The 13,058-nt window shown below is 37.2% G+C and overlaps 1 protein-coding gene across 1 annotated transcript in view; it reads right to left on the bottom strand.

Annotated features, from left to right (window-relative positions):
• The window catches only part of ZNF277 (zinc finger protein 277), a 33,063-nt gene that overhangs the window by 10,351 nt on the left and 9,654 nt on the right, over positions 1-13,058 (bottom strand). Inside the window, 3 exon segments of the mRNA XM_010173928.2 lie at positions 704-836; positions 4,222-4,332; positions 5,733-5,824. Coding sequence (XP_010172230.2) covers positions 704-836; positions 4,222-4,332; positions 5,733-5,824 — 336 coding nt within the window.

The raw sequence follows: 13,058 nt of genomic DNA, 5'->3' as shown, positions 1-13,058 counted from the left end.
GAGTAGGTAAAATAGTCAAGGATGCCTATTTATAACCTGAATATTAACACCTGTAGAAGGCACAAAGACTGGTTCAGGTGAAATATAGTTATTTCTGTCACAGAATGTAGCAGCTTTTGAAGCAGCTCCTATACTGATGAGTTGAAGACAGCAGGTGAAAATCTGTTGCTCACACATGCATACACACTCTCAAAGGTCTGAGATAAAAAATATTAATACCTAGCAATATACACCTACCTGGAGGCTAAAAATGAATACTTACTTTTTGTTTCATCTATATATATTTTATTTTCCTCCTCTTTGCATTTAACTTTTACTCCAAACAGCACTTTTAGCTTAAGGTTTGTAGAAACAAGCTCAAAGCTGATAGCATTCAAGTGAGACCTCCATTTACTTCATTACTCTATCTCATTTTCCCTTCTGGTTATGAAAGCAGAGACTGAGCACTAATGACATGATGATTAGCATCTCTTCAAGCTGCATTCTTGCATCTCTCAATATCAATTCTCAACAACTACTGTTTACAATTCCTTAGTTTAACAATTATCCAGCATATCATACCATAAATGAGCACATTTCTTAAAGAGTCCTTCATATGATTTTTGACCTTTGTACTAATTTCTGGTTTGGAACTAATCACTTTTAACAAGATATTGTCTGTATCTCTTTAGTCAATTTACTAATTATCCATAGAACTACTTACCAAGTAATTAATGATATAAAATTTGTCATATTCTTTGTTTTTGGCATTGATTCTGCGATGCTGCTTCTTTCTCATGTGATCTTTAAGTGTGTTTTTGTCTCTGAAGACTTTTTCACAGTATAAACACTGCAATCTAACATAAAAAGGTAAACAGGTCAATATGTTAAAATAAAAATAGTACAAGATAGTATCCTTAAATTAGCTGGAGATATATACAGTATGATTAATCCTAAGCATGTGAGAGCAAGCTAAATGAAAAAGAAAGTTTATTTAGAAAAAAAATAAGTACAAGATCATCTTAGATCACAGTAGAGTCAATCAAACACAGACATGACAATGACATAAAATTAAAATATAGATAATAAAAAAAATTACTATTTGTCCCACATGCTAAGCGGGGAAAAAAGTCTAATTAGCCAAATTTGTCCTGCCAAGGGCAAGGCAGGGCTGCTCACTGGTCAACATGTGAACTCTTAACTTGGCATGCACTTATACTGGCATCCCATCCATCAGTAACTGTTTCATTGTAATTTAGAGTGAAAAAAAATGAACTCTGAATGTGCTACATACCTTTAAAAGCAATTTAAATTATCTAAACAGAAAGTTTTATACTTCTAACTCAACAGGGAGGTGAAATGAAAGTTGGCTACAGTGATTGACGGGTTTTGAAATCCTGAGAAATCCAATTTAGTAAATAAATCCATACATACACATACATGTATATATGCAATAAGTAATGTATCTGCATATACATACATACATGTACGTACATATATAGACATTGTTAAATAGACACACATATTACTTGAGAAGGTGAAAACATTCATTAACAAATGAGAATTTTACCACAGTATGTCTTCCAGAGCAATTCAAACAAAACAGAAGTATATGTGCTACCTTAAATTCTCTATTGTGAGCTCTATAAAATAATTGTTCTCTCCACTGTAGTATCAACTGACACATGGAAATTGAGCCTTTAAAATATTAAGTCAAGTCTCTTGACTCAGAGAGTGGACTAACAGGACAGTAATGTGCATTTCAGCCTAAATGGGCTATTCTCCCTGAAATAGATGATAGTCATTTTTTTCTGGTAGAGATGTAGCAGAGCCCTGAGCTTAAAGGAACATTCTTGTTTAACAGATGCAGGTCTTGAGCCTCTAGTTAGCCAAGGTGCTAAAATATTTTTCTTACAAATGATGGCTTACATATCCTACCAAGATGGAGACAGTTTCTTGGGCTATCTGCAAAAATATTTCTGCAGGGGCATGGGCATGGGGAAAACCCCTAGAAAATAATTTCTCATGAAATAAAAGCTTTGTAACTGTGGCATTAAGTCTTTGTACTGGAGATGCTGGCTAGCAGGAAAAAAAAAAAAAACTGATGGGAGAGAAAAATGATAGCACTTTAAGACACAAACCCCATGGATATTAAAAAAGGCAGCAGCTCTAAATTAAAATGATCACCTTTTTTTTTTTTTCTTTACTCACAGATGAAAGCATGCTTGATTGTACAGTCAGAAGGAATTTTAACAGTGTCTGGGTCAGGCCTTTCTATGATTTCCCCAGAGTTTAAGATGGATGTTGAAGAAGAAAATTATTTTCTTACTCAAGCATTTGTCCCCACAAAAACCATTAATATTGTGCCTAGAAGGTCTGTACCTACACGCTGAAAAACCTCGTAACTCCAGCAGAGGTGCATCCAGATTCCCCTCAGCTCTTGCGTGTGGAAAAGCAACTCAGGACTTAGTATTTTTTTGCCTTTCAAGAACTGTTGTAAGATTCAAGCTTACTGTTAAGGAAGTTTTGAGTTCTCCTTGTGCTTGCAGCCTCAAAATCTAAATATTCCTTTGTTGGTGAATCACAGGTCCAATGGCAGAATACATTTATCTGCTTTGTTCCACCTGCTAACAGCAAAGTGTTTTCTCTACTTGTGAAAGGCATTCCCAGGAAAAGTATGTAATGCTTTTTTCCTCAGTATACACAATGTAGTCATGCTATTTTGCCTGAAACGAGATTTTTCTCCTCTTAATATTTTCAGGTACTACTAGCATAGCTATTAAGTCTATTCTCAGCAGTAGGAGGAGTGGCCCTTCAACTACTTTGGAAACAATTTCAGCATGTTTATTAACTACAGAGAGGATTGGCTTTGAGAAACCTCAATTTAAACAAAACCCCAAGGTCCTACTGATAAATAGTAAAGCTGCAATTTATCAGTGAGCACGGTAATTCAGTGCATTATGCAATGGCAAGGATAACATAAAAGGCATACTTAATACAGAGAATCACAGAATACCACGTTGGAAGGGACCTCAGGGATCATCTGGTCCAACCTTTCTTGGCAAAAGTACGGTCTAGACAAGATGGCCCAGCACCCTGTCCAGTTGAATCTTAAAAATGTCTGATGTTGAGGAATCCACCACTTCCTTGAGGAGATTATTACAATGGCTGATTGTTCTCACTGTGAATAATTTTCCTCTTGTGTCCAACTGGAATGTCCTCGGGAGTAACATGTACATCTTAATTTCTGGAAGAAGTCAACCTGTATTTATTGTGACTGCACATCCATTGTCAGGCCAAAGACTAAATTAGAGAACACTGATGGCTTTTCCATCCTTTGAATATTTTTTTTCCCCCAGATGTACAAACTAATGGATCCTAAATTTACTTGGAAGGATATTTAATCTAATTTCCATACCCCAGTTTTCACAAATACCAGTGTTCTATGGCTTTTCATAACTAAGCCTAAGATTTAGGCAAATTTGTCCTACAGTCCTTAATTGTAGATTGTATTAAAATCTAATAAACTCATTAAAGCTACAGTTTCACTCTTAAGGAAGTACATTTTCTGTTAAAGCCCAATTTATATTTGCTGCATTGTTCATATGGTCCCATTTATGAAATCCATAAAGGGCTCTTAGATACTTGCAAATTAAACTGAAAGTGAAGAGTTGCTCCTTGCTACCCAAGTTCTCCCAAATTCCTTTTTAAACTTCTTCAGTCACCTCAGGTTTACACGTTTGTGAGGCACTATATACACTGGCTTTCCCCTTCTGCTCTGGGATGCACTCTCATAAGTAGTAGAGAACGGAGAGACCGAACATCCCACGTTATCAATACATAGAGAGACAAATGAAGATTGGCATAAGAACTCTGTATTCAGTGATTAAAGAGATGTTTAGCAAAAAGACTGTTATGATGAAAAACAAGAACATCACCTCTAACAGTTATGAGGAAAAGGGAAGTGCTATTATTGATGTCAATGGAAACTGTGCAATGCAGAACAACTGAAGCACTGCATGTGACTATTTTTCCAGCAAACACATACTACAAATTGTTATGAATTAGTTTTCAATAAGTCAACAAAAAGCCTTCTAAGAGCACTCACAACAAACTTATATCCCCTCTTTGTTCTTAACTAAGTCTGAATATTGTATTAATTTTAACCCAACTTATTTCCAAGGTTAAAAAAGATATGACGTAAGTCCATTAAAAAAAACAACCAAACAAAAAAATACTTACTTGTCAAGCTTCTCCTGTAATACAGCCAAAAACTCATAGCAATTCACAATGTTATCTGGCAATCCAATGTTAAAAGCATGCTCTCTTGCCATATGATTGAGAAGGACAGATCTATAGAAGACATTCAAAAAGAACATTACATATTTTTGAATACATATGAGAATTATTCAATTAGTGACTCGCAATACATCAATTGCTCTAAAAATGCATAAAAGCCAACATTAAATAAACAATAATAGTGGTGCTGCCACTGCTAGGAAAAAAAGAATGCAACTTTATTGAAATAGGAAGTTTTCAATTTCAGCTCTGCTGAACATTCAGTAACGTTTCAACTGCTTAATCCGCATGCATGAAATATAATCCTTTAAATGAAAATTACAATATAGTTTATTTTGACCCTCACTGTTAGCAAGGCTCATTTACTAACTTGAATAAGCAAATCACATGCTTCAAACAACCATCTTGAGAAACATTCTGAAAAGCCATTTGTCAGTTTCCTCTATGCTGGTTAACAAAGCAGAAATTCTTGGGTGTGATATGCTTTTACATCAATATTGTTTCACACAGCACTAGCAACACAAAGAACACTCAAAAATATGCATGAACAAACCTAATGGATGTTTAAGTAAGTTATTTTTCTAATAGAGGTACACTGTTTAATTAACTAACTAACATCTCTCTATCCCTCAACTTCTGCATTTGGGGACTAAAGAAACATCCAAGTGTTAACACTGCTGAGCCTTGCTTTTACCACAGTCCAGGGATGATTTTCAAATAATGTATTCTGTGAGACCCAAGAGTAAGCAGAAGAATAAGTTCTTCGGGGCTGAATTATGTGAATTTCATTACATCAGGCAGTAAAGAGAATAGGACACTCACACAACATTGAGATGACCTGCAGGGACATGACCCCAAGTTCTTCAACCTTTCCAGAGTAGCAGAACTACCCATGCAAATAGACATTCAGGGATGAGACTCAAGTGTCTCCAGCTGAAATGTACTTATTGTATAAAACCAAATTTTCACTGGAGCAAGCACTCAAATGCAACTCCAATTCCCACTTGACTAATGCTGCAAAGCACTCAATTCTCACTCTAATTTCCCTCAGCTTTTTTCATTCAGTCTTCAAATTGACACTGGTTTGGTGAGGCTTAAACAGGAAAATGTAACTGGATAAGTATTTTTTAACAGCCATACTGGTTTACACAACTCTCCTTGCCACTAAAACAACTGCCAAAAACCTGTCTCTAAAGTGGTTCAGCTTCCAACTTGCACTTACTGCGTAGTATAAAAAGTTGTACTGGAATAAATAAATGATTGAGAAATGGGAAGGGGTCTATTTAAAATGGTACTGCAGTTGAAAGAAATACTTAAACTATACCTTAAAATAAATTTTATCTTCTGAGTTCTACCTTTAGGCATTAACTGGTTCAATGACATTAAAACCATAAACAAAGATGCTGAGTAGATATGAAAAAATAAAGCAAAAGCAAACAAGTCAATAAACAAACCTGTTTCCTGTGAATTCTTGATCACAGAACATACACATACTATGAAAACTTGTGTCATATCTCTCTTGCTGTTGCTGTTCTAGAATTTCTTTCTATGAAAATAAACAGATACAGTTGTTCAGATACAAAATAACACTCATAAGCTTATTATACCTCTTTATCCTTACCAGTAACAATTGACATACAAAATTAAAATGTGCTGCCAACAAACTAGAAGTTAGTATTTTTGAGGGTGGGTTCTCACAAAAATTACAATTTTTTTAAAGGAAGTATGTGCCAGTCAAATTCCTTTAAAATTCTCCTAGTATTATATAAGGTGTAAGGAAAAAAATACAATCCACAGTGAGATTTTACACAGCTATTTAAACTATTCTGTATATAACAAACCAGTTTATTTTTTCTACTTAGGTACAGATTTACCTCGGTTATCAGTGAACAAGTTTATGGGTAACCACATAACACCCAGTGAAATGATAAACTCAATTTCACATGTCTAATTGCAAGCAATCTATATGACTTTTTTGTAATACAGGACTGATGACAAGAACCCTGGCAGTTTCTGCAAGGACCTATGGCACATAATAAACTCGTGGAAAAGGAGAAGCTGATTGCCTTCACCACTGGTCCTGTTTAATTTAGAGCAACAGACTAAGCTAGACACTTTACAACCCTCGACTACAATTTTCCTAACAACAACAAAATAATGCAGCAGGTGATTTTCTCTGGTGCTATAACAGCAGCAGTGTACTTATACTGTGGAGTTACTATATACTTCAGATGGAAAGGCCATAATCATCTAGGACATGGGAGAATCAGTGTTGGATTAAAACTTAGCACATTTTCAGTCTGGCAGTACACTACCCTATACTTGTGCTTTAAGTACTGATAATGGGGAGAGGATTTATTTTCTGTGCAATGCAGAGGTGTTGTCTGCTTTCTGACATCCGGGATCCTAACTGAATTTCTTAGGGGATTTTCTCAATCTCTTTATCTCCTTAGAGCCTGTGATAGTGGAGCTTTGTGTTTCCAACCTACATCTTTAGTGCCTTTTCTGTGTGGATTAAGGCCCAAATTTGCCTATAGTCTACATCTAAATTCACACTCAGCTATGCCTGTTGGATAAGCTCTATAGAAGGCAGAAAGAAAGAAAGAAAAAGAAAAGAGAAAAGAAAGGGAGGAAAAAAACCCAAACCCCAAAAGAAATAGGAGGAAGCCTTCAGCTATTGTCATTACAGGCCCAAATGCCTCCTGCAGCATGGATGGGCTGGTGTGGGGCTACCACACCACATCCCGTTGTCCACTGAGAGATGGCAGGAGACCGATCCTAGGCAAAGAAATGAGCTACTGGTTTATTTTCCATGAAAGCAGCATGCTGTACCCAGCAAGGGGCAGTGGGATGAAAAGGATGCCTGCTGGAGAGCACAGGAGCGCACCACGCCTGAGTTACATTTGGCCAAGGGCCAGTGGCTGCTGTGGGGGACGAGCACACTGCACCGTGCCAGAGCCTGTTCTAGGGGCCACACTCAACCATACAATTTGGGAGCTGTAGCTGTTGCACATCAGCTAAGAGTCAGTCACCCTGAAAATGCAGATCCTGAGGCTTTTTTGTTTGTTTTTGTACTATAAGATGTACATTTTATGTTGGAGTCATGCTCAGCAGCACCTACTCAAATTTCAGGCTGTATCTGTTCATGTCCTGATGCACTGTCATAGAATCACAGAATAGTTTGGGTTGAAAGGGACCTTTAAAGCTCATCTAGTCCACCCCCCCTGCAGTGAGCAGGGACATCTTCAACTAGATCAGGTTGATCAGAGCCCCATCCAGCCTGACGTTGAATGTTTCCAGCGATGGAGCTTCTACCACCTCTCTGGGCAACCTGTTCCAGTGTTTCACCACCCTCGTAAAAAATTATTCCTTATAGTGAACCTAAATCTATCCTCATTTAGTTTAAAACCTTTACCCTTTGTCCTATTGCTAAAGGCCCTGCTAAAATGAAAGAAGGCTCTGCTAATTATACAAAATGTCAACTTACAGAAATATAAATCCTGTTTTTCAGGGCTTACTCCTGCAAGAGATAAATGGACCATAACACATACTGTGGAAGCCCTTCAGCAGAGACACAATTAAGTAAGGATATCTTTCTGCTCCATAAGGGCAGTGAACATCCCACAGCACGTCAGTAAGAACTGGGGCTCTCTCTGGAACTCATAACTGTCACCTCTCTCCACTCAGCAGCACGCCTGACGCGGTTCGGCTAAAATGGAATTTGAAGGCTGATAGTTTATAAACTTTGTAAAACACACTAGAAGCAATCTAAAAAGAAATTAAAAAATACTATGTACGAGTCAAACATTAAAATAGCAAGGGTTTAAACATCCCCATCCTCCCATTAACATTATTCCAACGTAGCTTCCTAATTGCATTCCACTAGGAGGGTAATGTCCACATTCCCACCTCATACAAATTGCTTATTGGAACCTTGGTGAGCTGCTACTCCCAGTTATGCCTGAAAGGGAAGGAGAAGCATACTGTATTCTCCAGACAGACAGTGCTCCTGCTCCTCTGCTCTCTCACCCTTCCCATCTGCCCCAACACCAGCACACTTGGCAGCTGGGAAGCTTTGCCTAACCCAGCATCATTGCTTTATCATTTTACTCAACAGTGTTTAAAAAGTATTTTCCAAGGTAGACACTTTTTTTATCAAATGTTGGCATCATTCATTGCTAGAGAGAACTTTCTGAGCCAGCAAGCAAATCTGGTACTTGCAAGGGTGAGGAATTAAAAGCACTGGTTCAAGTCAAGTACACTGAAAGCAAGAGGTCTGCTCTTCTTCCCTACAAACACTCCCAAACACCCTTTTACCTCTGCTCCATTGCTGGGACTCTGAAGGGAGAACAGCAATTACAATAACTTGCATAAAACTTTTGAGATTTTTCTGAGTGGAGACTTTCAGCTGGTAATGAAAGTCAAGCTTAAACTGTAATTATGAGGTAAGAAACAAGCAAATAACTTTAATACCTGCACCAGTTTCCAGCCTCTTTGAATTGCTGGAGCTGTTAGCATTAACTCATGGTTGATACTAAGACAAAAAACACCAAAAACATTGCAGCCATGAATATATTCCAAAACATTTTCAGGATACTGTGTCATATCAAAGTGCCAGAGAATGAGAGGGCAAAGTCACTTGAGAAAAAAGCAAACAGATCACAAAATATATGTATTTTAGTTATCTTTTTCCATAATGAATAAAATAATTGAACACAGACAGAAAAGGTAAACACTAAAAATAAGTGACACAAATGCCATAGCTTGATTTCAGGCAATTAATTTGCAATTTTGATACGGGTTTTTGAATAATTCCTGATCCCCATCTCTTTTTATCTTTTGTGAGAAGTTCTGTCAGCTATTTGTCCTCCACTCTTTCTGCCATATTCTATGATTTGCTAAAAAAAAAATGAAAATAAAAATAATTCTTTACAGTACTGGAGACTGTCAAACTAGTTGTGAAACAACCATTGACAGAACAAATATCTCCACTGAGTGGAACTTAAATTACAGAGCCTTTCAGTCTAAACTCTCTGTACCCACAAGCCACGTGAAGCTTATGAGATCAACCAGGCATTGTCAGAAATAAGTACTGTTAGATGACCAGTTCTTGGACCTATTTAGACAGAGCCTAGCTCAAATAAGCAGCAGATATGACTGGGGCAGTTAGCAGCCTCCTACGGAATAGCTTTAGAAAAATTCTAACAGACATAAGTGGTTGATTACCTTCAAACATGGGAAATGGAAGCTGGATATTACTGATCATAATCACATGCAACAAAAATGCAGCTGCTTTGCAGGAGCATTTAATGAATTTGATCAAGTCAAATTCAGTTTTAATCCAATTCCCCTTTTTTCTGTCTGGACAAAAACTCTTCTATAGCTCTTAGTTGTATACTTTCTACTATATGGGTGAAGTATAATAAGAAAATCCAATCAAATTACAAAATAGCATCTATTCTGTTTTAACTAATAAACCAAAAAAACATGGTAAGGATGTTCAAGTGTTTATATCAGGATGATAATCTTTAAATATACCAGCACACTAAACTGCTAATACAAAAGAAATGTAATAATTTGCCTGATTATTTGGAATCTAGAAAAATGTCCTGCACATTCATGATGCTCAGTTTGGGGTTGTGAGGAATTCAGACTTTCTCCTAGGAGGTGGTAATTTAAAATGCGTCTGAAAAAAATGTGTCTATTCATCTCCCAGGAAGCAATATTTTTGAAGAAATTACCTTTTTTTTTTTCCCCCCAGAAGCGCTTAAGCACTATGCATCAGCAAGAACTCACACTGATGATCAGTAAAAGCTCAAAAATGCATAGTTGCAGCTAGTAAGCACTTTTCCCTAAACAATTACTTTGTCTCTTGTTCAAGAGACTTTCAAGACATACAAAATGCCTTCAAAAGGTAAGACTAAAAACTAACTCCACTGAATGCCAGAAACTATGGACTCAGGACAGATAGTTTTATGGCACTTTAGACTTTTCTGATATTATATTTCCTGCTACCCTTCCCGCCAACAGACACTGTATCCCAGGTGCTAAATTACCTTCCTTGATTGCTCTCAGATCATTGCTTTTTTAATTTATAAACTCATTTACTAAAAAAGTCCTCATAAATAATTTACATAGCTATTTAAATGTATGGCTTGGATGACTGACATAGAACAACCATTCACAACCAGTACTCATCACAAGTTTTGCTGCTTTGGATTCCACCTGAAGAAAGAATTGGTGGTCAAAAGTTTGCCTTTTTTTTTCCAACTACATCAGTTGGTCCAACAAAAATAAATAATTTCTTTCTCCAAAACCTATCTTTTTATAATCAGAGCACTTCTGACACATAGGAAATTAAGGCAGAAAGTACTTTTCTAGCTCCAAGAGACAGGCAGATCACACTATGCAGTCTGGCACAAGATCGTGCAGTGACTTTTACTGCAGTGAGACCTGAATTTATCATTCCTCAGTCCAGAACCCATTTGTGCAGTGGAGGACGGACTCTGCAGTCCAGCCTGTAAAACAGAGATAACAGCAGTATATGTCTTTTTTTTCAAGTTGTTCAGAAGTAAAAAAATAATAATAATTAAAAAAAAAAAATTACTGCCATAAGCCCTGACAAGACAAAATTCAAAGTCTCTAGTCCAAAGGCTTAAGCATACAAGTAGTTTCAACTACAAGCATTTCAGTACTGGGCTGGATTGGAGCAAAAGCATATTTAGTCTGGGGTTCTTTCTGGAATCTGCCTTGCCAGTTCTGGTCCTTGTCCTTCACTCTCATCCTATCTAGGCAAGAGACTAAAACGACAGTATGTTATACAAATGATCACTTAAGAGAAGTTGCAATGAAAGCTTTTTATAAACAATGCTATATCCTCTGCGGAGGTAGTCTGCTTAAAGATGCTCCTTTGAAGAGGGAACTTCATGACTGTTACAATATGAAGGACTCAAACATCCGAGCACTCAGTCACACTGTTGTGAAGAGTACACGATCACAGGTCACATTCCTTCTGTTATGATAACGGACCAGTTAATACTACTGAAATCAGGGTGTCTGCCTGGGAAATAAGGTACTACCATACATAGCAATGTGGGTGTGAATTTGGATCTAAATAATGTAAGATAGAGACTTCACAATAAGAATATGTATTTTATCAAGCTCTCTCAGGTGATCCCTCAAACACACAGTGTGCATCTTTAGTTGCAGCTTCTTCCAATTTAAGTAAGAGTTACATTTCCCTGCTGAGTGCTCACAGAAACTAGCTATTGCTGTAGGCAAAGGAAGCAAGTGAAACAGATTTTGGTTTAAAAAAACCTAACAAAACAAAAAAATCATGCTGAGAGATCACAACAAGAAGCTGCTTATACACTTTACTGGCAATAAAACAAACCAGCACAGTACACTGAGACAAAGACCGGGACTGGTGACACTTGAGATGCACTACAGTCTCTAAAAACTTGCCAAGTATGTTATTTATTTGATAATCATATACACCATTAAGATAAACTACTCTTATTAGAATAAGAAAATTATATTTAGTTTTGTGTCTACAGTTTCCCCAAAGATCGGCTTTGGGGAAACTGATGAGTTTAGATTGTGCTTGTAGCTGCTAAATAGGAAAACTATATTTAAAGAATCATGGTATCAGAAACTTCACATCTCTGTAAAGACCTACAATCTTATCTGTATATCAGTAGCTTGCCTCTTAACTTCTATAATCAGCTTCTTTCCTTACTGATTACTGTACTCAGTTCTCGCACTTCAAACAGTACTCTCTTGCCTCTTGACTACAGAAGAGCAACCAGGTTCCAATTCTGCAATCATTATCATGTCCTTGCCAGTGTTACCTCACAAATAGAGCCTTTTCTTTAATATTATCAGAGATGTCTGCTAGAGAAGCCCTTCAGGAAACAGCTTAGCTGTAAGGTGCGTGGAAATACAACAAATGTGTCAGGATATGACATCCAGTATGGAGAACACTAAACACCTTCGAAGCCAGCTGTCACACCATCCAATGTATATGTATTTACCGATTACTTTGTGCACTTTCCCCCTCATCCAGTGGATGTGAATATTCATACATAGTTCAGGAATGTCACAAACAGAGCCCCACTGGCTAGACAGACAGATTGGCACGTCAAAGACTAGTCACTAAGGAATGAAGCATGATGGCATTAGAGACCTGCTTTTGGGACGGAGAAGAGAAGAAAGCAATGGGGCAGTGGCATACTGTCATCTAAGAGATGTTGCCTATCTAGAGATGAAACTGAGAGTACTCCACTTCCTCTGGTACAGGTTTATTGCCCAACTGGGCATTCCTGACTTTTTACTAGATACTTAGATAAGATGCTACCACATTCTGCAAACAAGAATGAGGTAGGAAAAGGAATGAGTAGCATCCTCCTGAATTTTTTTGGTTGAGTTCAAGGCACAGGCATAGATCAACATGTTCTGGAGAGGAACAGATAGCTACAGAAACAGTGACAAAATAGGGAGCATTTAAGTATACTGTCATATGGCTGGGGAAACAAAGGCTGAAAACCATTAATGAAATGCATTTAAAACAAAAGAAACAAAGAATTGAGCCCAGAAATAGGTAAGAAAGGGTTAAAAGTTAGAAGTTATACATATTCAAATCTGACAGAATTTACTCAAGAATTATTACAGAATCAGATAAAACGATTTGTGACCATTAGTGTGACAGCTCTTCAAAAGCCCACAGAAGATGGGCAAGGCTCCAGAGTGCTTGAGAAAAGCAATTAAGTAGTGAACATAGG

This window comes from Antrostomus carolinensis, unplaced genomic scaffold (genome assembly GCF_000700745.2).
Source record: "Antrostomus carolinensis isolate BGI_N321 unplaced genomic scaffold, ASM70074v2 scaffold8168, whole genome shotgun sequence".
NCBI lineage: Eukaryota > Metazoa > Chordata > Aves > Caprimulgiformes > Caprimulgidae > Antrostomus > Antrostomus carolinensis.
Note: the sequence above shows the minus strand (reverse complement) of the source record. Positions and strands in the feature narration are given on the sequence as shown.